The 27772-nt window shown below is 39.0% G+C and overlaps 1 protein-coding gene across 1 annotated transcript; it reads left to right on the forward strand.

Moving 5' to 3' along the window:
- The first annotated feature begins 921 nt into the window (after nt 1-921).
- inab (internexin neuronal intermediate filament protein, alpha b) lies at nt 922-5319 on the forward strand. Its single transcript, XM_072384363.1, has 4 exons — nt 922-1996; nt 2502-2626; nt 2781-3051; nt 3203-5319. Exons 1-3 carry the CDS (start codon nt 953-955, stop codon nt 3040-3042), a joined length of 1431 nt encoding a protein of 476 aa, XP_072240464.1. The 5' UTR covers nt 922-952; the 3' UTR covers nt 3043-3051; nt 3203-5319.
- The last annotated feature ends 22453 nt before the right edge of the window (nt 5320-27772 follow it).

Raw genomic sequence — 27772 nt, forward strand, 5'->3', positions numbered from 1 at the left:
TGTTTTTCAAACTGTTCTGAGAAGAACAAATTGTAACTTACATTATCTAAAAAGATTTTTTTCCTTGTATTACAAGGAATTATGGTAACAAATCCAAAGATGTTTCGTGATACTCAGCCATACAGTAGCTAAACAGAGTTTTCTCCAAATGCAAAGTCCCCATTCATGGTCCTGTTGATGCACAAAACTAAAATGTTCAAGATATACTCACGACTCTTTAACCTAATTATCACATTAAGAGGGGATTGATGTTCCTCTGAGTTCATGTTATTTCAAACGTGTAAAAAATACATTTAGGTTGTGCACATGTAACTTTAAATTTTAAAAAGGAGCAGTCCTAATATTCGACCGTCAGACATAACCGCTCAGATAGAGATTATTAGACAGATGGAAATTTTGCTGTCATAGTGAAATGTAATGTAGATGTCAGTTTAGGCTAGCCTACATTTTATTTCTTATTCTAAAAAAGGTTTGAACAAAACTGCAAAGTCATCTTTAAAAAAAAAAGAAAGTAAACAAAAAAGAGTACACCGGTGGTGTGCATGTGGGGTGCTATTTCGAGTATTTTTTTCATTGATAAAAGCTGAAAATTTTCAACTAGTAGGGATTTTTTATTTTCATTCGTTTGCTTTAAATGTGTAATACAGGATCAAGTGTGGTTGCAGCACAACTGCGCCAAAACGGACAGATCCATCCGTTCCACGTAATAATAATAATAAAAAAAACTACAACTCACATCTGGGTCGATGTCACGCTTTTTGCTGACAATTTTTTGCCAAAGAAAAAGAATTGTTAAGTATTTTGTGACGTTTCGTAGATGCAGCACCGGACTACCTGACCTATCTGAAACCGAGTCCGGATGTTACCAACTGGCATTAATTAGTGATTGGGTCGATCCCCCTATATAAAGGAGACGCCCCTGCAGCTTTGCACTGTCTCCATACAAGCGAAGATGAGCTACGGATCTGAAGTGTTCTCCTCTTCCTCCTACCGGAGGATTTTCGGGGATTCTCCCCGTTATTCGTCCTCTCCATCGCGCACACCGATGAGCATGTCCTCACGCGGAGGTTACCGGTCCTCCTCTCTGTCCCGGACCAACGTTCAGTCCCTGGGCTCGTACAACAGAAAGTCTGGCCGTTCATTCTCCATGCCACTGGAGACATTCGATCTGACACAGAGCAGCGTCCTCAACAATGAGTTTAAAATCATCCGCACCAATGAAAAGGAACAAATGCAAGGCCTCAATGACCGCTTTGCCATGTTCATTGATAAAGTGCGTAACTTGGAGCAGCACAACAAAGTGCTGGAGACGGAGCTGACTGCTTTGCGTCAGCGGCAGACGGATCCCTCCCGGCTGGCAGATCTCTACCAACAAGAGATACGCGAACTCCGCTCCCAGCTTGAGGAACTGAACGGAGAGAAGTCCCAGTTGGTGATTGAGAGGGATAACATCGACGACGACCTGCAGAAGGTCAGGGGGAAATACGAAGAGGAGTTCCGTGCCCGAGAGGAGGCGGAGGCCATCCTCAAGGCGTTTAAAAAAGATGTAGATGATGCTACCATGGTGCGTCTGGACCTGGAAAAGAAAGTGGAATCTCTCCTGGACGAGATCAACTTCCTCAGGAAGGTGCACGAAGAAGAGGTGGCCGAGCTGACAGACATGATCCAGGCTGCTCAGGTGTCTGTTGAGATGGAGGTGTCCAAGCCAGACCTCACCTCCGCCCTCAAAGAGATTCGCGGCCAGTATGAGTCCATGGCGTCCAAGAACCTGCAGTCTGCCGAAGAGTGGTACAAGAACAAGTTTGCGGACCTGTCTGAGCAGGCCAACCGGAGTAACGAGGCCATCCGTGCCAGCAGGGAGGAGATGAACGAGTTCAGGAGGCAGCTGCAGTCCAAGACCATCGAGATAGAGAGCCTGAGAGGAACCAACGAGTCTCTCGAAAAGCAGCTCCGAGAGATGGAGGACAGGCATAATGTGGAGATTGGCTCTTACCAGGTAATTCTCTTTTAATGACTTATAATTATGGAAGCTAAAAGCAGCTTTTATTCATATATATTTTTTTAAATAATCAGCCTCACGAAAGTTTATTTACACGTTAATGAGTACTCTGTATAGTGTTTCCCTCTAATATATTATATATAAATATCTCAGTAATAAATAAAATCAGAGGCAACGTCTGGTTTTCGGGCTCTGTCCGTGGTGCTGAAACACTTCCCCCAGACAGCGCGCGAGGCTGTATCTGACAACGCCCACTGAACGCATACAAATAATCTAAATGAGTCATTTTTGGTCCAATAATAGCGCTCAATCAGTCCCTCTGTTTGAAAAATGTTACAAGGGCAAAATTTCCAGCATTTTCACCCATAACCGACTTCAACTCTCCACTACACGATGTTCAGCTAAACAATAGAGTTGACAGAAGTCTGCATCAAGCATTGTGGCTACAGAATATCATTTTGACTTTTAAAACATTGAACCCTGGTCTACTGCTCTTGCTTAGGACAACATGATAGAGCTGGAAAATGAGCTGAGGACCACCAAGAGTGAGATGGCTCGTCATCTGAGGGAATACCAGGATCTGCTCAATGTCAAGATGGCCCTGGACATTGAAATTGCAGCTTACAGGTAAGTTCCTCTCGGAGATAACACCTAAGTGAAAGGGCAAAATTTAAAAACACACAATTTTCTTTGTTCATTTTATTGTTTTAATTGTCCCTCTGTCCTTCGCTACACCTCACTGTCTGCTCTCTGTAAACTCCTTGTGTCACCCTCTCTCCAGGAAACTCCTGGAAGGGGAGGAGACCCGCATTGGGACGGGTATTGCCTATCCCAGCTCCTCCATAAGTGCCGGTGGTGGGCAGGGCTATAGCTACCAGACCCGCATTTACACCAGCTCTGGCAAGAGCTCAAAGAAGGAGGGCAAGGAGGAGGAGCAGCAGCAGAGCAAGTCTGGTGGGAAGGTGGCCCAGCGTGAAGTCTACGAGGAGACCAAGAAGATGGAGAAGCAGCAAGAGGATATCCCCACCAATCAGAAAAACTAATAGCCTACTGTAAGCCTGCTCTTGCCCCCTTAATCTCTTCACCTCCTATTCTAAAAGCATAGTTAATCTGTGTTGGATGTCTACTAGTCATAATAGTGCAGAATCTACAGGTTTGTTTTCATGTTGGAGTATTTACTCTCGTCCCCTTTCTCTCCCACAGGTGTTCCCTAAAGAAAATCCATTATAACTCTACTATAACAATCACACTATCAAAATACAGTACAGCTCTTCTCACTTTCTCTCTTTCACAAACTCAACGTTGAACCGTAACTGGCACATAGGTAGCATCTCGTTCAAAACTATGGTCTTTCACATTAACAACTTCCATCTGATCTGTTTCACCAACATTGAGCCGATGCACAGTAGATAATAACTCTGGTCATGCATTTATACCACAAGCTGTGACTTACTCTCAACACATTCCAAGGGAAGCATGTGTGTGTGTGATTGTTACGGTGCTCATTTACACACAAACAAACATTGACAAAAAAAAATATCCTAAACACATGAACTGTTACTGGTCTTATATTACTATTACTGACAGGTCTGAGAGGAAGCACACCATCTGCATAACAAAACAGTCAAAATAAACTATAATTAAAGATAACATCCTATTGAGAAACAATGTGTAGTCTCATTAGTGAAAGCCAAATGAATTTCTTGCACACTTTTTCCAATGACAGAAGATGCATCAGCAGTTTGACCACAGTCCGACCAGCTTAGCATGACAACAGTACGAAGGAGGATTAACGTCTTTAGGGAAGCAGACTTCTTATTACGTACCAATGATGTGTCATTAGTTAAAGTGGGTACAAGAGCTATTTCCATAAGATTAAGATATGATCCAAACGATAAAATATATTGTATTAATCAAGCAGAATTTGCATGTAGATGTCATGCTTGCATTGAATTCATCAGCATCACCATGCACAGCACCTGTTAATGACTGTAACTGACAGGTGGGCTCAATTTGACACCATAATTATAACTCAGTAAAGGTGTGGCTTCAGTGGGTCACAGATCCCAGCTGTTCATACTATGAATATAAAGATGCTCCACTTTGAAGCACTTACGAAGGAAGGGAAGCTAGCTGGCAAATTTTGGATGGTTTGCACAAACTTCTATGAAGGATGCAGAGTGTGAGGAAAGTTAAAAAATGCCAAAAAATAAAACAAAAAAAAGGTAAGATGGCAACCCAGTCCAATAGATACTGAAGTGTAAATTATTCTTTAGCACAAATGCATGAGATTGTGTAAGATCCATACTTCCGGGTGTGATGAATTAAGTAAACAGACAACATAGCACCATCTCTCATGAAGCACATTTGAACCCCAGAATCATATCACTCAGGCTGAAGACAACCCTGCCAACAAAAGCCTGTCAGACCAAGATGTGTTTGAAACAACTTGACCTCTCTCTTTTTAACTGTGGCCATGACTGGATAAAATGTCTGTTGTAGTGTGACGTCACCACTTGGAGTTATTCAGTATGAGACTTGTAGCTTGTTTTTTTTTTTTATTTCCTGCTTGTGCACTGCCAGCTTGAACACAACTATCTTATCCTCTTGCTGCTGGTCATGGTGATTAAAGCCCTGACAAACTGCACTCACACTACGAATAGTAACGGACGAACAAACAAACAAAAAAACTGATTGTACAGCAAGCTGCTCTGGGTTTGGTTGTCTTACTTGAAGCATATGACGAGTATCTTAGTACTGTCCTAAGTGTTTGTATTTTTACACTGTGGCCTATCTAACTGTAATAACAGAAGGGAAGGCAGAAAATCTGAAAGTTGGGTTTTTTGGTTCATGGAATGTTGAAATCAAGTGGAAAGCGGAGAGAAAATACATTTTCAGAAAAAGCTAATAGCATTTTATAGTACACACTATTTCAATGGATGGCAAACGCCAAGCCTTTACCCTTACACTGCAAACCAAAAATAACGTCACTACTGCAGCACTGCCAAATCCTTTTAAGTGCACATTCATGGAAAACGCATTGTCAAAATAAACATATACCATACTTTAGAACAGATACTGTAGGATGTAAAATGCCTTAAAACACCAGCAGCTTCTGGCCATGTGTTTGATGTGTATGATTCAGTCCAGTGGGGTGTTTAATCATTATTATCTCTTCATTAGTGTTAATTATAGTTACCATTAGATCAAAAGCATAGAGATTGAATGTAGTTGACATGCTATTCTCTTTACTGTGACTAAGACTTGTGTTTTGCTGTATGACACCATATCAATAAAGACTTGACTTTACTGGAACTGCACATGATTGCATTGTCTCTCTTTTATATATAAAACCCACTCTGGGAGAGGATGTGCAGCTGGAATATAAGAGATATTGTCTTAGATCGAGCTTAAGATCCTGGTAACACTGCAGCTTGAAATAACTTATTAGAACCTTTGTCTGATTGGTGATAGTGTCACCTTGATTGCAAGCACTGTATTTTCACTCAGTTGCATTTTAGTTGTCCATTAAGTTTTTACAGATAACATGTACTGATTATAATCAGTAGGTCGAGCAACACATGCCAGGCGAACATTTTGAACCAAACAAAACGTTTTTAAACAGCAGAAGGTTGAACCTCTCAAATGTTTTTTTGTCTGCTGTTTTCAGAAGTTGGGAAATTAAATGTTTCACCAAACAGTTGCAACTTTTCCAAGAAACCCTAAAACAAAGTCGCAATTATTTATGATTTTATTCAAAATAACTTTTTAGAGAGCTATTCTTGTAATATACTGCAAAACTTTCTCTAGTTTTCTTGAAAGAAAAAAATTCTGCTCCTTTTATCCATGAAAAAAAAGTTGCTTTTGACCAGCACATGCCATAAAGAAACATCCCCTTGACCTCTTTCTTGAAGTTAGAAATTTATTCTTTTGCCTCTCAGGAACACCCCTCAGATGTGCATTATGGAGAGATGGTGGATTATGTGCTCCTGTACTTTGAGTTATCTTTACACCCTGATCCCTGCTCCACACACAGAGGCCCACACCTTGAGACCTTGAGCCTCACGGATCATCTCTGATTATCCCATCTCTACTCTTGCCCACCCACTGGGTGGGCCAGCCACAGAGCTGCGTGCACATGTGTGACGCAGGTTGCAGTTCTTCAAAGATTTATACCCCTGCAATGCTGCTGAGTGGAAGGTGTGGCAGAAGCCTTGATGCGAGATGCCACCGTAAAAGCCCTGTTATGAAACAACCCTCCCTCTTTTCAATTGAAACTTGAAGAGTGCTTCAACTTTCTATTTTGAGTTTCACCTCAGACACCCTGCCGCTACTTCACAAGCACAGAATGTAGCTGAGAGCTGCACAGGGCTACAAACATATCACTGTCCTCTATCTTGTGTTTCTACTTTGTGAATCTTTCTAATGGGAAGTACAACTTCCTATTGGATTTTTAACAGGTCTGTTGTGAAATGGTGGCCGGAGTCTGGTCAGGCCATTTCAGCTGACCAGTCAGAGCAGATTGTAGTTTTCCAGGGACAAAAGCAGCTTCCATAGCTTCTTTTTTTAACCAGAAATTTGCCCTAACAATTATAACATTCACTATGACTTTCTATTTATACAACAATTCACAACAGCTTTACGTACTTTACATGTGTAGATTCTTACCTATAAGCTAGGGAGACATCTCCCGTCATTTTCATGCCCCCTCTTAGAATATGAAAATGAGCTTATACCAAACATTGATTGATTTATTTTTCTGCTCACAAAAGTAATTAATAAATTAAATAGTATTTTTCACATCTTCAAATCTATTTTTAAGGAATCTTCATTTTAATTTCTGTGCCCGTAACATTTCCAGAGTACTGTACATTAAGCACCGACATATCTCAACACCTAATTTAAGCATTAACACGTATACATATGCATCGCTTCAGCCACATCCCACACATTTAACAATTTTAAATTTAAGCATTAACCAAGTATCATCTGTGCACACTTCTCTCAAACGGACAGTGCTTCCATTTCATGTCCTTCATGTTACTTTGTAGAGTAAAAAAAGGGGGTCTACGATGAGGGAGAGGCATGCTTTATGTTCTGTCTGATGGTAGCAATGAGAATCAGGCTGAGGAGGCCACAGCTGTAAATTGCACCAGTGTGTCAGCCTCTCCAGATCAAAGCCATCCCTCCTCACCAGACTATGGTGTCAGCTTTGCAGACATATTAAATGTGAAATGCATGAGTCCGCTTGCACAAATAATTACCCACAGTTAACAAGATGTCATTCTATATGTAAGTGAAGTTGCCATATTTCATCTTTCATCTTTCAACCACTTAATGCCTATTAAGGCCAGGGTGAGCAGAGACTTTCAAAGTACTGTTGATATAATTCAGCCACCTGACTCAGTTAAAGCAGCCATGCATGTCTCAGTCTTTGTACTGGTAAACAAAGTGTTAATTTCTTAGTTACCGTTGCCTTAGAATCTGTTGCTGGTGCCTTGCTGAGCTGCAGCAGCCTTGGGGAGTGACTGCTCTCAGAGACGAAGAGTTCACGCTTGTCCAGACTGAGAGGATAGAAACACATGAATATACAAAGGTCACTACAGAGGATGAATAAAGGAGACAGAGTGCAAATTAAAGAGCGATTACGCCACACTTAAGATATTGTATTGCTTGTGTAGATGTTAATGGAATCACCTAAAAACCTGTGGCAGCTAAACCTGTTGATGATGAACTACAGCAAGGAAAATCATTATCTAGTTTGTATTTTTAATGATTCGACCAACTCCAGCTGTTTTCTAAGGATGCTGAGTCATTCTAGAGGCAGGGCCTGTGACGTGTGTGACGTGGCGTTTTCAGAGTTAACCATGGCACCAGAGCAAATTTTTTCTAATAATAGCAGAGACAGATCCAGCAGAGCCAGACAGGCAGAGACAGAGGAAAGGAGGATATTTGTCCCTGAACAAAGGGTGAGCTTGCAGGCCTTATTCTTGACCTCATTCTATAAGCTTCTGGGAGGATGGATGAATGCCATTGAGGGTATTCAACCTCAGAAATACAATTACATTAGCTAGAAGTCTGTGTGGTGTGGGCTGTGCCACCATTGTTCCTCAAATGTTTTCAGGGAATTCCATTTAGAGGGTACTGATTTGACTTACTGGATGAACAGTGACTTTTAATCCAATATATCTATGCTTCATATTTTAGTTTTTTTTTTATATGTCCACATTGAATTCAACATTTAAATATTGAAATATTTTTTGCATTTTTGGCTAAATGAGTATAGAAACGGAGGTTAATTCATTTAACTTTTTTTCAATATATACTGATTACACAGTTGTTTGTTAGAGGAGATAGACAAGTGAAAAGGGCAGAATCAAACATTTTGAGATTTCTTCAGCCAGGACTTTATTGATCATTACAGCCCTAATATTTACCATTTGATTACACCACTAACTTTGTCAGTGATCCATAAAACATAAGCATTCAGTCACCATTTTCAGAGGATATGAGAATTATATTTTGCTTTCACAAACCAAAAAACACGGGACATAACATTTTTAAGATTTTAATCAGTATTCATATTTAAACCAATGCATTATGACATACTTCTCCTGTTGGAAGTATATAAACTCATCATATTCATGAATATCACGTCAATATTGGGCTTTCAGTGATTTCTTTGAGCTGTTCTGTGAGGCAGAGCGATTGTACGACATACATCTTCATTAGAAAAACTTTAATCCAAAAGCTTCATATTAGCCTGTTTTATCTAGCTGTATCCAGGTTTGTTGTGAAGTGTTTCCCAAGTCCTGGTCCTCGGGCCCCCTTGCCTTGCATGTTTCCCTGCTCCAACGCACCTGATTCAGATATCTGAGGAAGCTCAGTAGCTCTTCAAGCTCTGCAGAAGTACAATAAAGATCCATTAATTTGAATCAAGAATGTCAGAGGAGGAAATGCAAAATATACATTGTAGGGGGCTTGAGGATCAGGACTGGGAAACATTGGTCTCACTGAGGGCTGCACAGTGGTGTGGTGGTTAGCACTGTCACCTCACAGCAAGAGGGTTCCTGGTCGAATCCCAGCTGGAGCCTTTCTGTGTGAAGTTTGCATGTTCTCCCCGTGTGTGCATGGGTTCTCTCCGGGTACTCCAGTTTCCTCCCACCGTTCAAAACATGTATGTTAATTTAATAGGTGTCTCTAAATTGACCCTATGAGAGATCGTGCATGGTTGTTTGTCTAGTTTACCCCTGTGACTGGCAACCTGTCAAGGATGTACCCTGCCTCTTACTCAATGACTGCTGTTCCAGCCCCAAATTATTGTTCCATCCAATATGTGGAAAGTAGACAGTCCCACAGCGTGGTGCTAGCCCCACTACGATTACATTTTGGTACTGTGTTCTGTTAAATCACGTACTACACCTTTAACACCTATTTTGCTGGTCAGTGTGGTCAGCTGCACACTTAAGACCAGAGGATTCAATACCCTCTCAGTCCACAGAGAAGTAAAACTTGCTGGGTTCTCAGTGGCTACAGTTCGATGCTGACATGTACCTTCCTGTTTCCTCGGTTGTTCCAACCAGCCAAAATAGCTTTCACTCAGCTGAGAGTGACAGTTTTGATCTTCTTGGCCACAACTACAAAAAAACATTTATTTAATATGTGTAAATGTTGGATAGTAATCTTTGTATTTGCAGTTCTTTTGAAATGGGTCCAATTGTCACAGGTGTTGAGAGGAGAAGGATCCAAACTGTGTGTGTGTGTGTGAGAGGGGGTAGTGGGGGGTAAAACTAAACTCTGAGGTAAAACTAAACTCGTTTTAGAAAACAGAAACAAAAAATGCAGACTAAACTTAAGCAGCAAAAACAAAAACTAAGAACTGAGACACCCGACTGAAAATGTAACCTGAACACGAATGACCGAAAGTTGCATGAGGAGCTATAGCGAGGATCTGTCAATTACTGAAAGAAACCAAGGGGAATGTATACTGATGAGTAAATGACTGCAGCTGTGATTGACTGAGTAGAAGACAAGTGTGGAAATGGAGCTGAGAACCAGACAGGGAAACTGAGGGTACTAAGAGTAATGACCAGATTATGACACAGATCATGACACCAACAGCTTTTTTCTCAGATGTGCGCTGAGCTGTTTGAACTTTCCTGTATACTGTGAATTGATCAGTCCAAAGTGCGTTTTCAAATAAACCATTTTAGGTCGGGAAGGATAAGCTAACAGCTCCAATCAGTTATGATCGTTGACAGGCGGTGAAAAGGCTTTGGCAATATTTCTGTGATTTTGTAAAATGTATCCATAAAAGTGAAAAGAAAGTATGTGTGTTGATGCATTGATTGAGCACCAAATTCTTATTTTTCATTATCATTTCGTGTGATTTTACTATAATTTTGCTGAAATTATAGTAAAGAAAGAATAAAATAACAGTACAAAGATGTCATTCAAAGTTCAATAAAGACATTCAAGTCCATGATGGATGTATTTAAACTTCAGTCTGGAATGATATGCACACTAAACCAAGTCTAAACAGTTTTTTTCTTGTCAGTTTACAATAATGAAGCCTTCCAGGGTTTCCATCTATTTAGAAGGTAATGCGATATCTCTGATTTAGCATTTGATTTCCCAACTAGCAGACAGCCTGAAATCGCACGTAATATATTCAAAACACATCACACACCGGGCCTTCTTCTATCCTCCCTTTTAGCTGAAATAGATAGAAGTGTGGACAAGAGTGATTCATCACCTCCAGTGATTAAAAGTATAATGTGAAAATCCATGCTCAAACAAGGAAACTATTGAAATTAAACATTACAAGGTGGGTATTTTTAGATTTTGGCTGGCTGTCTCAAACACTGTGAGACAAAGAGGAAGGTAGCTGGAGAAAGTAATGTTTGAAAGATAGAGGAGCTAAAAATGTGACTGCTGAGGCACTGGATGCACTGGGGGTAAGAAGTGTCTCTTTCATGACGACTGTGATGAATAAAAATGTATCAGAAACGTCAAACGACGGGAATAATTTGGAAAACCTTGAGATTCTCTCCACCTATTTCCACGTGTGAGGAGTCCACATTAACAATCATAAATAAATTCCCATTATTGTCGGCCGTTATAAATAATGTATTATATTATTATTAATGTAAAGAAATACTGCAACAAAATCTCAGCTGGTAGAGTCACTGACTGACACTGAGGGAGTGCTGTTCAGCTGAGACTTGATATTTTGGAGGAGGCCTGGGAGAGTGCAGCTGAGCAACAAAACAAGGTCAGCCCAGTGGGATGTGTCCTTACAGCAACCTTGTTCAGCAGCTTGCAGCTCCTGATGAAAAACACGAGACATTTTAAATCAAACTTGAATTAAGGGAACTATTTTAATGTCAGCATTTTGTTTATTAGATCTGTTTATAATTTATCAATTTACAATTTGTTAAAAAAAAGGCAACTGACATTAATTTGAAGAAATGTTCAATTGTTCGCATCTGTTTGGTCTCCTTGATATTCAAGTGGAAAACACAGACTTGCATACACATTTTCAGCAGACTAACGCACGTCTGTTAAGATCGCATCGCGTGTACCATCCCGTCTTAAAATGTTCCCTCGACTCTTTAAGAGGTGCGTGCTGCCGCTGCTTAATCCATAATGCAACAGCTGTGCCCTTCCCTTCCATCTAGCATGCACACTATGACAAAGCATTTTTGTGAGAAAAAAATCTTCAAATGCTATTAAAATAAGCAAAGATCTATAGCACTTGGAAGATCGAATGAGTATAGTGAGGGTGTTCCACAAACGTTGAAGAAAATAAGAGGATCAAGCGGGAGCTTGAAAGAATGAATTTAAAATCCTTTATTGAGACAGCTGTTTCATTAGTAATATTTGGGAAATATCCCACACGTAGCAACTTCCTCCCGGTGGAGTTCTCAGCACAAAGTTTGGTACACTTAAAAGATTGAGATGATTGCAAACACCAGAAGAAGAAATTGATTAAGGATACAACCACAAGAGGTAATGACCCTGAATTATTTCAACAGCAGCCAAAATTCTGAGAAAAGGAATTTCAGTGTTTCCTTTAGTAACCCCTTTAGCATATGAAACACTGCACCATCCCTCATCTGTTCCATAAATCCTTGTGGCCACAACCTTCAAAGCAATGTTTGATTATATCTGTCCAGCAGAATAAACTAGGATTTGTGTGGATAATTACGAAGACAGGAAGGTGAGTGTGACTTTTTTGCCTTTTTTCTTTCCTTATAATATATACTAACATAATATATATGACAGCTTCTGTGTGACTGATTGCATTAGATTAGGCATTTAAAGCCTTTTTTGCACAATATTTATTAAGCAATCTGTGGTTTCAGTATTGCAGACATAGATCCCGGTGTGGTCAGATTCTCATTGCAGCTGGTCATCTTTTCCTCACAAATTTCTCCTACTATATTTTCGTAGCCTCTTGACCTCAAGGTCAAAGTATAGAGTTAAAAAAAAGTAGTTATTTTTTACTTATCTAATACCAAAGATATCACCATATGCATCAACAGCACCACAATACATACCTTAAGAACACTAAAATAAACTACAGAAAATGACTCAATTTAGACATTTAGCCCTGGAAGAACCATGTCCTGCCTAAGTGTTTTCTTTTTTAATTGTTTAAAGACTTTCAATCATAAGTTTGTTATCTTACTTTGTAAAAAAAAAGCTGAGGCAAATCTGATGCCAAGAAGAACTTTTCTCAGTTTGTAAGATCAGTGATGCACATGTGAAAAGGAAAAGTTTATGATGGTGATGATGCTTTAGAGGGAGGGCAGCGCCTCTGATCGGCTTTAGATGATTCTGTTTCATGTATCTGTGTTAAGAATTCCCTTTCTTACATATGTTACAGCTTTGAAACAGATATGGTCTGATCATTGGAAAGATGCAGTTTTGTTAAAAAATAATGTTCAAAGCTTAATTTCGTCTCTTTTTCTGGTTTGTCTGTGATGAATATTAGAAAGACTCGCTCACTGTCTGGCTGTTACCTTACATGGAGCCGGTGCAGAAATGTTCTGCAATTTTAACCCAAAATAAAGCTTCGACGTGTTTCCAAAGATAGCATCACATCGCGCATTCATCAGATCAAGCTTCTTTATGAGCAGTTTTTGTTTAGCATAATCAGGTCACTTCAGTGAACTTTAATTTCCTTTGCAGCTGAACAGATGTGGAACTAAGAGGTCAGACAGAGCATATTTCAATCATTAATCTTCTAGCCCTGAGGTCCTGGCTGATGTGGCTAAATTAACAAGGCCATAAATAACCCTGCGTCATTAGTTTCTCAGGGAAATGTCACCGTTGCTTTATGCCTGTTGAGTTAAATGTAAATTTTTTTCTATTGACAGTTTTACTCTCATCAATTGATAAACAAATTAATCACTCCAAGAAGGTAAATGCAATAGCAATTATCATCTAAAGGCCTGCACTCCTCCCTTGATGTCATCCCTACCAAACTGTTCCAATCTATATTTCCTTGCCTTACAAAAGGTATCATCGGTGATTCGAGTTGCCAGCTGTTAGGCGATGTGCTGATGTGTGATTATGGCACAGCTTTTATTCAGAGACTTCATGATTCTGCTGGCTTAGCAGGCACTGCTCCTACTTAAAAGACAGCAACTTTCCAGTCACAATGGGTTGTTTTAAAGCTGCACCACATAGTCTGGCAATGTTTTGCTTTAGGGTTCTCCTACAGATGTAGTATTTAGCACCACTGATATAGAAATAAACATCTCCATCTGAGTCGTGCACATGTCATACACATTAATTTGTTGTCATGTTGAGGAAGTCAGCAAAGACATCATCAGAAGCCACCAATTATGAGCAATGAGGTAGGGTAATGTTACTTTTTTTTTATTTGTCTTTTATATGTGTTTATTATATATGTTTATAGAAGTGATTTATGTGTTTGTTCAACACAAAAAATTTTGACGGTCTCTGGAGGTGTGGTTGTCAGCGTCTGTAGCATGTTCACATGCATGGCTGTGCATGTGCAGGGCTCAGATTGAGAAAAACACACCTCAGAAATGTACCTGTGAAAACAGTAAAAAGTGTGGCGTGCTTTGCCCATTAGATATGCTGCAACTTAGGTGTCAAGTTTACCAATGTAACCACCAAGTTTTTTAAATAGCAGCTAAAATGCTGACAAATTTCTTGTCATTTTTCAGAATTACTAAGTACCAAAAGTACCAAGTGTAATAAAAAGTCCACCGTGAGTCATGTTTTTTCTCTGAGCTCACTCCAGCGATTAAAAGTTTACTGATTTCTGTCACTTTTACTGCTAATATTGTCTTTAGGATCTTTATTTCATCTGTCAGGGTATGTGTCCATTATTGTAAAAGTGTAGTTGTTGTTATGTTTCTCCTTTTTCCCCCCAAATTTTCATCAAAGGATAGATATTATGCTTTTTTTATGTCTATATCTATATTGACTATTTTAACATCATTCTGTCTTTACATACATAAACAAACAAGACAGGAAGAAAAGTTAGATTATTATGATTAAGGCAAAAGGGTTTTGATATCATGTGATGTGGCGCCATAAAGCGAATTGTAGTTCTCGCAAGTTATTGTAGTTGCTCGGCAACCTGAGTCGTAAACTGCATTTTCTGAGCCCCTGGGCGCATCAGGGTAGACTTTCATTAAGCACAGTCGCCAGTGTACTTTAAAACAAGTCAGACGCACATAGCTTTAAGGTCCACACACCTCCTTAAGTGTTGCTTCACATCTAAATAAACAAAGAAAAGATTCCACAGGGATCAATCCTTGGTCAGTTCCTTGTTGACTTCACATTTCAGGCCTGGGTTGATGCAACTTTTACACAGTTTATTTGCAGCCTCAGAACAACATTAGCATCAGGACTTTTTTTTTCACTTTCCATACAGTTCAGGTAGATGTCTATGATTTATAAGAAAATGTTCCACTTTCTTTGTTAGTTTAGTTAATCGAATCTACCCCTTCATATTACACATGGTAATATGACTCATTATTTAATGAAATACTGAAGAACGCAGTCAGATGTTTTTCTACTTCGTCTTACTATTTGTTGGAGCAAATAAGAGGATAACCTTGGTAAGCTTTAATTAAGCAGTGTTTATGATCTGTGTGTTTATCACTGACATTTTCCCACAGAACAAAAAGAATCATCAACATCTCATCCGTGACTGGATAAATGAGGGTTCTGCTTCCCAAATGATAGGATCAACATGTAATTTTCTTCTCGTCAGATAAGGGAAAATTAGTTTGGTGCTGTTTTCTTTTTCAGCATCAGAGTGCAAGTTGAATTACTGTTTGAGTTATTCGATAATCTTAATGAGAAAAGAAGTCACGCAGAATCTTTTATTCATACATATATATACATATGCTACTCAAATCTATTAAGTGTGTATTACTTTTCATTTTTCAAACATAAATCCCTTTTATAAATCCCATTATCTCAGTTGTTCTCTATCAATGTACAGTAGAGAATGTAAAAAATTGGAAAGGTACACAGAGGCACACTCTCCTCCCCGTACAAAGCTCTGCGAGCAGTCAGGTTGGAGGAGTAAAGATTACTGACCTCCAGAGACCACCTTATTGACAAATGCTCACCTGCTCCACAAAGCAGTCTTCAAACATCCAGATGTGCACCGTTCAGCAGCAAGGGAACACTGGGGGGTGTGTGCTAACCTTCAAACGAATACTGCAAAATACTTTTGGCTGTGTAGCCACTGGCTCTTTAAATCTATGATTTATTAGTTTGAGTGCATAAATACAAAATGTACAAAACAGAAGTTTCACTATCTGATATGAGTCGCTGATAGATGAACATTATCCGATAAGACCGAAGACTGCATGATAGGGAACTAATTTTACCCTCCATATCTACCTGACTGAGACAGAGCTTGAAATAACCACAGTGATCCACAGTTCAAAACTATTTCACTGTAAAGATATTTTGCATCTACTACTTTTTCCTTTCTTTATTCCCTACCCAAATAGAGCTTACGTCGACTTCCTACAGCTTCATATGACTTCCTGAACAGTGATGTTCACTTTCTGCATTTTGCTAGTGTATACTTGGTTACAAAAGCTAATATTGAGGGAGAAGGGGGATGGTAGAAGAACATTGGACATTTGTCACACTATTGTGCAAGAGATTGCTGGTTTGAGGTTATCCTGCACAATGTTTTCAACAGCCATTTTATTTTTCTACTTCCCTCCCACACATGAGTCCTTACATTTCTACTGCACACCCACAAATGGCACTTAGGCATTGAAAGTACATGGTTACAGTTAGAATTAATGCGCATCATTAGGTTAACATGTTACAAAACACATGGTTAGACAAATATATATATATACCTTGACATGAATGCAAAACAACAACCCAAGGATATATAACAATCTCAAAATGTACAAACATGGAGGGATTCTGCTATGATTCTGCTATGTTATGGACAAGTGAACCACACTTTTTACACAACTCCTAGTGAGACTTGGCTCGGCATTAGATGCTTCTTTGGCAGTTAATGTGCATGCATCTGGTCTCTAAAACTGTTTAACTTGTATTCTGAATTGATATTTATGAAATTTTGTTTGTTGTGAATGTGAGGAAAAGGATATCATGTCAATTTATACACCACTGGATTGCGTGGTAATGGATTACTAGACATCTTAATCAAGGATAAAGGCAAAGACAATTCATGTGAACACCCTTGGGCACATACAACAAGCTTACTTCTGCAAGCTGGACAAATTCTATGATGCAAACATGGTTTTATGTCAAATGGTTTTTATTTTCATCTGGTTACTGTTGTAAAGGTTAACCCCTTCTGGTTTGCCACAGAAGGGGTTAGGAAGTTATTAACCAAATTTGATAGCAATACGTAACCGGTAACTAGGTAACTGGTACCCCAAAGTGTGTGAACATATGTGTCCTTCATCAGATAGAAGCTCACTTTGGTTAGTGACAAATGAGATTATCAAAATAAGACACATCTTTAATGAGACGCATTATTTCTTCAAATAAAACCTGCACACTTTATAAGAAGGCTTTTCTCATGAACATAGAATGTTTGACTCCACTTGAAGGTACCAGTAGTGAACATAGGTTACATGACACTGGAAAAAACTGAACTATTGTGCTAGGCCTACCAAAACTGGACTTTTACGATGCATGTAAATATATAAATCAGACAAAAATGACACAAAATCAAGCTTCTCCAAACTGGACTAAAACACTCAGATAATTAGGTTGGGGATCAAATCACTCATATATACTCTCATCTAGACACAAGTGAGCCTAGGCATTGTGCATATGGTCCAAAGTTCCATCTTTTGTAAAAACAATAAGTTTAAGTTTATATAAAGACTTAAAAAATTCCCAACAAATCTGTTCTCATTCATTTATTTTCCTTATGCTCATTAAGACTACCTGTCAACTCACAGTTGTTTAAAGTACTTCCAGGCTGTTGCTCTGCTCTGATGAAATCCTGATTTTATAACAGCAGTGTCATAAGAAAAAAATCACTGTTAAAAGTACCTTAAAAACAACATCTGTACAGTGAATTCAGCAACACTTACATGTACTATGATCTTTCACAGATAACATTAGAAGTGCAGAATGTCTTAAACGTCTTCTTTCACACTTGTTGCAGAGTTGCACATACTTCAGTCAATAACCTTGTTCTGCTTCCCTGTGTGTATATTGGGACATGGGCAGTGTCCTAACTCAATGTGCAAGTCAAGCTGCAGCCATAGCTTGACTCAAGAGAGCATGTAACTATGCTTATTGTGTTAGTCCGACCAGCACTGGACTTAAAGCGCACCTAACATGTTAGTTCAACCAAAATGTAACCATACACTTGTGTTTTTTTCACACCTTCTTTTTTTATGCAGTGTGTTTATAATCACTATCTAGTGGCGTCGGGCAGCAATGCAGTGCTTGAATCTGTATGTGTGAATGCATGATAAAGCAAGCCACTTTATATGCAATAATCCATATAGATAAATCAGAAATAATGTTTAATCCTTACATAAACCGATATTACAAAATATATATGTTATAGGTATTGAGCTTTTCTCTGTTATATGAATCTCGTCAGGTTTGTTGTTTTCCTTTGTTTCAGTATATTATGCTAAGCTAAGCTAAGATACTTTACACTTTGTTGTAAAGAACTAACTGACTTTATACATGGCCCTTCATAACAACTTTGACACTTGAGACACATGTAAACTCTAAACTGCCTGTATGTGTGCATGTGAGTGTGAATGATTGTCTAATAGCCAATGCCTAATAGCAATTATGTTTAATAGCCTCTGTATCAGCCCTGTGATTCCACTGTGTACCGCTATGTTGCCAATAGACTCCAGCTCTTATGACCCAGAGGGGGAAAAACAAATATGGCCATTTTCTGATACATTTATATTTTTATGAAAGCCACTTATCTAAATTTCAAATGCTCCTTTATGAATTCCTTATTTGACCAGTTTGTTTACAGAATTGTGTTTGAGGTGACTTTAAAATGGCTTTTAGCCTAGTTGCTGCTTCAGCAATCTATCAGCCATCCCGCGCTCCTGTCTTTGTAGATGTGGTTAGGTGGGTGGTGCTAAAGTAATAGAGTTTTCAGCACCTTACTCCCATGAGCTTACATGAGAGGCAATATCTATTTAAACCTTGAAGCATGAAGAAACTGCATTAAGATTAGCTATGGACTGCAGCTGAGTGCCTCCCTTGAAGAAAGTAATTTGCTCTAAACTACTAGCCATTGGTGATTGCAGAGTAATTATATGAAATAATTCAAAATTTGATAATTTACAGGGGAGCAAAGAATGACCTTGTGTGGTTATGATTTTACCAGGTTGTCATTCCATGGAGAGGAAATGGCCAGCTAAAGTTAACAGAGCGATTGTTTTCTTTATAAAGGCAATGACTGATATGATTCATGTCAGTGTAATGGCTGTTTTCATTAATCAAATGGCATCATTGATCAAAGACATTGCCTCAGTAATGGCAGCTGAGTGACAGAATCCTTTCACACATGCTGTTCACTCTCAAATTGGATTGGTTGTGGCAGTGTAGCTCAGGTCAGATGTTACAGATGTGAAAAATAAAACTGCACTTCCAAGGAATAGATGGCAGCAAACTGAAGGCTTCAGAAGGCTTTTTTCTTTCTTTTCATTTACAGTGTGCACAACATATTTGATTCAATTTATCTCATGGGAAGTCAGACTGTCAGCTTGACACAATAACTCATTGTGATAGAGGGTTTTAGCACCAACCCCTGAGGCACCATGGACATCTTAATCTGCAGCCATGCCGTAAAGACCGAGCCCAATTCTGCTGCTAACGTGCAGCGCTGCACTTTGGAGATACATCAGAGATAATTCAAATCCAATAAACAATCAAACAACTCTACAACTACTGCTCCACCTTCATTGCTGGTCTCCATCAGCAACACAGATACTTGCAGTTGTAAGGCATCCTATAGTATGCATGCATGTATGTGTGTGTTTGTGTGTTTGCCCCTCCCACCTCCCCATCCTTTCCCTTTCCCAAAGTGCTGACTGGAGTTATTCCCCACCTGCTGGCAGTATGCCCAGAGGCTGATGTACTGTGTCATTGTACACACATAAACAGCTATTGATCGGCTAGAAAACACCAAAAGCATTCCATTATCTTGGCTTGATTGTATTTCCAAACGTCAGTGCGTTGTGAGCTCCTGGGACTATGAGGCTGAAGACTCATTTAGACGAGTAATCTGTTCAAATATTTAGCTCCTACAGAGAAGTGTTTTCAGAACAACATCCAATTGGGTTGTGTGAAGGCATGCACGGGCTTGTGTGTGGCTGCATATGTAATGTGTGGCTTAGTGTGCGTATGCATTACAGGGGCGGCAGATCTATAGCGAGCTTGCAGCCCATAATTAGAGTGGCAATCGATGAAGTAGCATTTAATTAGAAAGCAGTTGAAAGACAGGTTTTACACAGACAGGGAAGACATGTAAACCATCAGTGGGGTGTGCTTTTGAATTAAGGGAAGACAAAAATTACATCTGATCGATATTACTATCAAACATTAGTAACAAGTTAGTATCTTTATAGTAGTTTATTTTTTTTATGTTTTCAGAAATAGAAAGTTAAGATAAAACAAAGTTAAGATAAAACAACAACCCTTTTGTATAAACCTTTAAAGCACAAGAATAAAACTGGAAAGTTGGTGTGTAGTGCTGTGTTAAGATATGGGGCTCAGCATTTGATGATATGGATTCTTAAAATTCCAGTGTCAGGCTTATAAGTACCTTCAATCTCCAGACCAAAAAAAGAAAGAAGAAAAAGCCATTTGTGCTGCTGAGTGTGAGATGAAAGAAAAGATTTAACCAAATTTATGTCCACCAATTCTATTTCAGCTAGATGTAAGAATCTACCATGTTTTTGTGCTATTTTTGTTAGTTCTTCTACACTTTAGCACCGTGCCTGAGCTTTGTACCACTTTTATCAGGCATTTGTTGAAAGTCTTAACATTTTCCAACATGTGGTGAAACACATGTCTGTGAAGGACAAACATGGCCAAAAGGCATTGTTAAAGTCTGCTCCAAAACTACGGGAGTTTTTTTAAACTGAATGGATCTGATCTGTACGTGTGTGACCTTGCATTAAGTGTTAGAAAGATTTCCCAACAGTGGTTGATAAATGACAACAAGACAGATCAGATAGTGATCCAGTATATTTGAAAGTTGGGCCAAAATTGTACAATGTGACAAGGATAGTTGATGAGTTTTGCACATGATGGCAGGAAATGCCATATCAAAGCATCTGATATTCTCCTGCTGATAAAATAACAGTTGCAACTGAAAAGAAAAAAAAATTAAAAGAAAAACATGCCATCAGATGATAATTTTGGGGTCAGGGGCCAGCACTGCCACGTCAATGTGTCAAACTCTAAAGAAAACATTGATTTCCATATTCTAACAAATGAACATCCCCATTAAACTTCCCCAGTTGGTTTATTACATTAAAACAGTTGGCAAGTAATTTAAAGCTAAATTCAGTAATGTATTTAAATAAGAAAACTAGGTGTTCAATGCAGTAACATAAACATCTCGTTGTCGGCTGAATTTAACATGAGAAACAAAAAGATTTTACAGATAAATAAGTAAAGTTTATACAGTGTATTTTTCAAAACAGGTACCAAACTGAATTAAGCAGCATATAATTTCCTGCATATCTAAATAAGCACATATGTGAATTTACATGTGTGCCATCTCTGACATCTGTGCATGGGTATCATTATCAAGCCTGTGCCACTCAGCATCCGTCTGTTGTTTTGTTTGCACAGGGTCAGACTCCAAGGACATCATTCTGTCCACCCTCCCCTCCTGGTGACATCAAATGGTGTTAACAAAGGGAGTTGGTCCACCCCCATTCTTACACTCCTCAAGGAGAACAAAGACATTCACAATGACCAGGTTTATATGTGTCATTTCTATACAGGTACAGTATATTTCAATACTAAAGTGAAAATGAGTGCCACTTTGGTGCCATGAAAACAAGCAACTGAATAGAAATCGCTGTATCGTTTCAAAGCAAAAATTAACTGATAACGTATAGTGAAAATGCAATCCCATAAAACAGTTAACAGAGCTGATTCGGATTTAGTCCAGGTGCCATTGACTGATCTTGTGAATGCACTAAAGGTCACTATCTTTAGGAAAGAGGGAGCTTTATCAGATGGTCTGTTGTCCTGGAAGTCCAGGAGAAAATTTCATGCCAATGAGACGCACACAAGTCAGGAGGGATGTGATGAATAAATTATTCCAAGTTAAGAGGGGGCACTGAACGTCTTCAGCAAAATCTAAAAATGTCTCTATCATCATATCTTTTTATATCATTCATTATTGTGCCCATGCATGCTCACTCTACTCCAATACCACACAAACACACATGGAGGTTTATTGTAAAGCAGCAAACAGTGAGGGTGTTGTGCACTTGAAATGACATTAACATCTGCAAATAATTCCAAAGTTTTGACATTGTGTAAAAGATTTGACAATATGATGTTAATATTGCCCCGGGTTACAAATTTCAATTATTGATTTTGCCCTTTTTCTTATTCTAAAGAAAGTGGGGTTTGTCCTGAGATCTGACCTTTAACAAATGAGAAGCCACCCCTTTATCTTATCTCTACAGCAGCTGTCAGTCAGTGTGCATGTGTGTGTGTATGATAATCTTCAGACACACTCACTGGACCACAGAGATGGCTAATTGGTAGGGAGAGGCTATTTTGAAGAGGTTTTGATTAGAACAAAGGAAACTGTCTCTTTCTCAAAGCTTCAACTTATAACAAGACAGCGTGGTTGAACCACATATAATGATGACTTACAACAGCTATTATTTTGATGATGTAATATGTGATGATATATTAAGATAGACACTTTTAGATAATGCTTTGAATCAAAATACTTCAGTAGGACTCCACTAGTTTCTTTGCAGGAGTTTGTTATGCTGCCGGACAGTGCCATGCTGCCTTATTAGTTCTAGATGGGATCTGCATCATTTATAGTGATAAAGAAACTGTGGTGCTCAACGTTGTGCTGTGAGGGATCTGCAGCTGGGTGCTGCTTAAGTGCCGGGTTAGATCTCTAGTGACAGCGGCTGCGTGGGAGGGACATGAGAGAAACAGCAAGCAGAAAGGAGAGACTGTCGGGGGAGTAAAAATGACTTCTTGATATGAAATACACTTTTAGAAAATCATTGAGAACATGTAGACCACTCCCTATATATTTCGGGGCAGATACACAGATGTAAATTCAGTCCTGTCGACATAATGAGTGCAATCTGCTCACCACTGACTGTATCCGCTGCCTCTTTTGTGTGAGCTTAACTGCTCCCTGTATGTGTTCACAACTTAATGACGGGTTAAATGCAGATCCTGTGTGTTTCCATTATAATAGTTATTGTTTATATAATTTTATCTATTGCAGTAGTTATTCATAGCTGTTATTGTTGTACCATTTTTTACTTTGTGCCGCACTTTGGTCAAATAATGTTGTTTTTAAATGTGCTATATAAATGAGCTTGACTTGACTCTTTTATTTCTCTAACAAACAGCCTTGTTTGCTATTGTTTCAAGATATCAAGATGCTTTTCCAAATTGAAATAAAAGCGGAATTCTATCAAAGGAATATTTGAACATTTTGGACGTTCCTCTTGTTCTCTGTGTTGGCAGGAGTCAGATGAACAGATGTCATGCCATAATAAAGCCACCACTAAGGCCTGTTTTTTCATTATTATTATTATTATCATCACTCTCTTTACACAAAGACAAGAAATGATTAACATTAATAAAAGTAAAACTAAGATCTGGAGCAGCCACTACCACCAGTTTTTAAAACCAGCTGTGTGGAAAAGTGTGCGACGGATCCAGCTTTCCAGTTAGCTCAGCACTGAATAATGCAAAGTACCCACATTTCATTCCTCCAAAGTGGAGATCTCCGGTACCACTCTCCGCCTTCACACCCATTATTCCACTTGGTTAGGCAAAAGACTCTTTAATGTATTTGTGTACAGGCACTGCTCTAACTCCCATAGGCCAAAGAAAACAGCAGCCTCTGCCAGACGATGCACGAGAAAATAGATGATACACAGAAATAACTTGATATTTTTAAAGCAAAGAAAAGATTCCTCAAACTTAATGATGGATTACACCCCAAAGTTTAGTGGAATTAAATAAAATGTAAGATTAAGAGTGGTTATTGTATGTTTAAAAGTAAGAAGATGCAACAAAGATTCAGATTTGAGAAACAGCTTCGATCCATCAAAAACACTGCAGCTTCATTGTATCGCTGCAGTGATGATTAAACTGGATCACACTTGCTTTACCATTACCTCTTTTCATTTGCTATTTCTCAACTTTCACATGTTTCGCAGCTTCTTTTACACCCGCATCTCACTGCTGTTTGTCATCTCTCACACTAACAATTCCCTTGCTCTCTTTTCAACCATACATCCCTTGGCTTTGAGGTTCCAGCCCTTCCCTGTTGTTACAGCTCCTGATGCTCTGCCCCACCCTTCCAGCTCCCCATCCTACCCACCATGTTGCCTTCCAACATTGCCATCCTTTTCTTTCCTTTCATCTTTTCCCTACTCTGTCTCTTCCTCTCAGGGCATTTCTACCTCTTTTCAGAGTCACACCTCATGAATTATTTACTTGTGCATCTCAGCAGGGTGCTTTGCTGTATTTCTTGACCAATGCAGTCGACAGGCTGGTGGTGTTTTCTCACAATAAAAAAACGAGTGTTTCCTTCAGATACACAGGTAATCACAGATCACCTTATAGGCAGAGTCGCTGGCTGGTTCACTGCTGAGACCTGCAGTTAAATTATAATTTGATCATAAAAAGATAAAGAAGGATTAACAAGTCAGGAAAGCGCTGGGTGTTAACGGTATTCAAGGCTGAGTTATAAAAAAGTGCATCTATTATGACCTAATGATTTAATGTATTGCGTTAGCAGGTATTTTCTTACGTGAATGGTGGATTTCAGCTGATACAGCTCAATTACATCATCCCTCATAGCTGGAAAAAAGCTGCCGCACACATTTACGCGTTGAAGTGAAAAATACAGAAAGCGCAGGGAAATCTGCCACGCCCAACCCTGCTCTCCCAAGACCACATCATAAGGACGGGCACATGCAGGTTTCCCTGCAAGCTGTATTTCTCTTTAATAGCTTATGCCTTAAATCTTGATGATAAAATATCAGTCCAATCTCCTTGCAATTTTAACCTAAATGAATATTTTTTCTGAACCTGCTCATGGTTTTCAGATGTCAGTGGTGCTAGTTTTAATTAGCACATCAAACCGCCCCTCTGTTTTTACTGCAAGTGTAACTGCTGGAGGGGACATAAAGTCCCAGCTTCTCCTGATGTGCTTTAACCATATGAACATGCGTAATATCCTTCTATTTCAAATTACTGATGCAAGTCAGTAATTTCATAGAAACAGTGGTGTCAGCAACCTGCCAGTAAGTTCCACTCAAAAGTAAGCAGAGCTCTTGACATTATAATGACTAAAACAACAGTACAGATATTGCTAAAGGCTTGAAGTGACAATTACTCCATCAAGATATAGAGTGTTACATTATGGCCTTAAGGCAATAGGGATTTTAGGAATTGAAGTGTACATAAAGCTGTTTCTTTTTCTTCGGTGAGAACTCCCACAAACCTGTCTCTGTGGGAGAGCCACGCCTTGCTGCTTTCTGACAGAGCAGAACGGGGGATGGGAGGAGAGTCCTCCAGTTTCCACACACACACACACACATTGAGGAACTGAACCAATCATCACTGAGGTGTGAAGAAAGGATGAAACTGAACATGCGTGTCTCTTCTTGTCACTCACCCATTTCATTAACACAGTGAAAAGCACTGGAACAGCTTCAGCACTGGAACTGATTTAGGACTAAATCAAAGACAAAAGGTTGGTTTAGCAAGGCTCTTGCTCTTGTGGTCAGTATAGCAACTTGGGAAGGTTTATTTGATGAATACATAATCTCTTCAATTTGTTTATAGGGGCAGCATTGGGGAACTTCAGGGTGGGGCTTGAAGGGGACAAAGTGAAAGTGAAAAATGATGATAAAGTGAGAAGGGTCATTATCATTACTAGTTTTTCTTACAAAAAGAAAATCACATTGATATATAGATAGGGTAAATAAGACACACAATGAAATATACTTAATATACACTGTGTTCAAAGCAGAACTCAGGTGAAAAAATTAATTTTGGACTGTAAAACAATGGATATTTATAGTGTAAGCATTTGATCCTGGTGGTATACAGTGCATTGTATTTTCCAAGCTTGCAAATGCAATTTGAGCACAAATGTAACAGTTCTACCTTAAAATTGTCCTAGTGTGCACAACTTGTTTAAGTTCTTCCAGTTCTTTTTACACAAATTGGTCCAGTACAGTGCTGGCCAATGGGAAGCGCATGCTGTCTGTCTTTGTTGTATTTGCAGTGCAGTTAATATCACAAACCATATCGACTGCTCCCTTCATGGAGGTGCAGAGTGGCAGCAAAGGAGATTCTGTAACCTGCTGTATAAAGACAATACTTATAGATCTTAAGTCAATAACCTTTGGCCTCACATGTGTTACAGCTCTGACCAGCTGTCATCTTTCCACATCACAGAAGGGAGTATACTTTCCCTCTAATTAGCAGTTTACAATGATGTATTGTTGAGCACGCCTTGAACAGCTGATGTTAAAATACCCTACACCCACCAACAAACCCCACCCCCACCTCTCCTTCACATGGAGCAGTGTAGCCGCAGTGTTACGCAACGCCCTGCTCGCTCTGTGCCCTCTGTCCCATCCCTCAGCATAGACCAGCTAAGTTATCACTGTCATGATGTCCAGAATGAATGAGTGTCTGAGAGCAGATGAGCTGCTGCATGTTCAGCTTTGCAGTAAGTTAATTGTCTGTGATTACAAATAAGCATCATCTAATACTATTGTACTCATGATACAAACGATAAGGTGTTCATTTAAAGAAGATATTTGAAGCTTTGGTGAAATATGGCTTAGTTTTTATTCACTACTGACAGCATCCTTAAAATGAAAACAGATGCCGCACTGACCCGAGACCTGCCCAGTCAGCAGTACACGCGTGTGTCTGACAACATGTTCACAGAAGGAGGAGGTGTGTTATTCCGTGTAGGCAGAAATCCAGCCTCAGCAGAATGCAAAGTGAACACCGACCGGTACTGCCTTCAACACAGTTTCTGTCACTCTTGAACTTCCTCTCTGGTACAAGTTGAAAATACAAAAATGTTCATGACTAACTTTTAACTTTGCAGGATGTAACAGTTGGGATCGTATATGTCCCTCATCTTCCTAAACATTAAATCCCACATTGTGAGTGTAAAGTTCTTTACAAAAAAACATAATTGACTTTCATTAAAAAATTATTAATCACAGTAACTTAAAGATGGAGAAGATTTATGAGTCAAGGATCAGTGAATGAGCTAAATTCTATTCCAGTATCTTCATTGTCCTTGGATCAGTACCGGAGATTTTTGCTGCATGTTTTCCACCTTTCTTGCTCCACGTGCTCCACTATAATTACCATTATGCAATTATGCAACTGATTAATCAACATAGTGATATTAAGCTTTTTATTCAAGATTGGTGCCCTTATGTGAACATTTTACACATCAAGCTTTTTTGAATATAGCTTTTATGATTGAGTAGTTTTACTTTTTAAGCTAATGTTAGGACAAAATAAGTTATATGTAAGTATTACAATGGCATCCAGGAACATCCTTAGGACATAAGTAACCAGTGTAATTTACCCTGAAACAAACTTTCTGAACATGTTCCTTTCTGCTTTAAAGAATACATCCTTTTCAGGACAGAGCTCACATTTAAACACACCCATCTTTGTTCAAATGGTGATTGCATCAATTCAGCCAACCGCTGAACTCATGGTGTGTGTGGGGAGGCTGATTGAGCATTTTAAGTTAATGAATTACAATTATCTGCTGTTACTGGTTACTCACTGCATTGCTCATTGAATTACAAGAAATGAAGACATTGGACTGTAATTTGCAATTATCATAAAATCCAGCAAGATGCCCCTGTTAAGATGTCATTAATTCAACAGTTACAGTTGATAAAGGAATTAATTTCAGTCTCTAATTATTTTACTTACTGGCCTTTTACAAAGCATTAGATTTTAAAAGTATTTATTCAGTAGGAAAAAAGA

This window comes from Leuresthes tenuis, unplaced genomic scaffold (assembly GCF_036924035.1).
Source record: "Leuresthes tenuis unplaced genomic scaffold, fLeuTen1.0.hap1 SCAF_4, whole genome shotgun sequence".
Lineage (NCBI taxonomy): Eukaryota > Metazoa > Chordata > Actinopteri > Atheriniformes > Atherinopsidae > Leuresthes > Leuresthes tenuis.

Excerpts from the sequence above, each read along its gene's own strand:
- inab (XM_072384363.1), top strand. The coding sequence starts at position 953 with ATGAGCTACGGATCTGAAGTGTTCTCCTCTTCCTCCTACCGGAGGATT. Across the intron at positions 1,997-2,501 it reads TGGAGATTGGCTCTTACCAG|GACAACATGATAGAGCTGGA; the intron begins GTAATTCTCTTT and ends GCTCTTGCTTAG. Across the intron at positions 2,627-2,780 it reads ATTGAAATTGCAGCTTACAG|GAAACTCCTGGAAGGGGAGG; the intron begins GTAAGTTCCTCT and ends CCCTCTCTCCAG.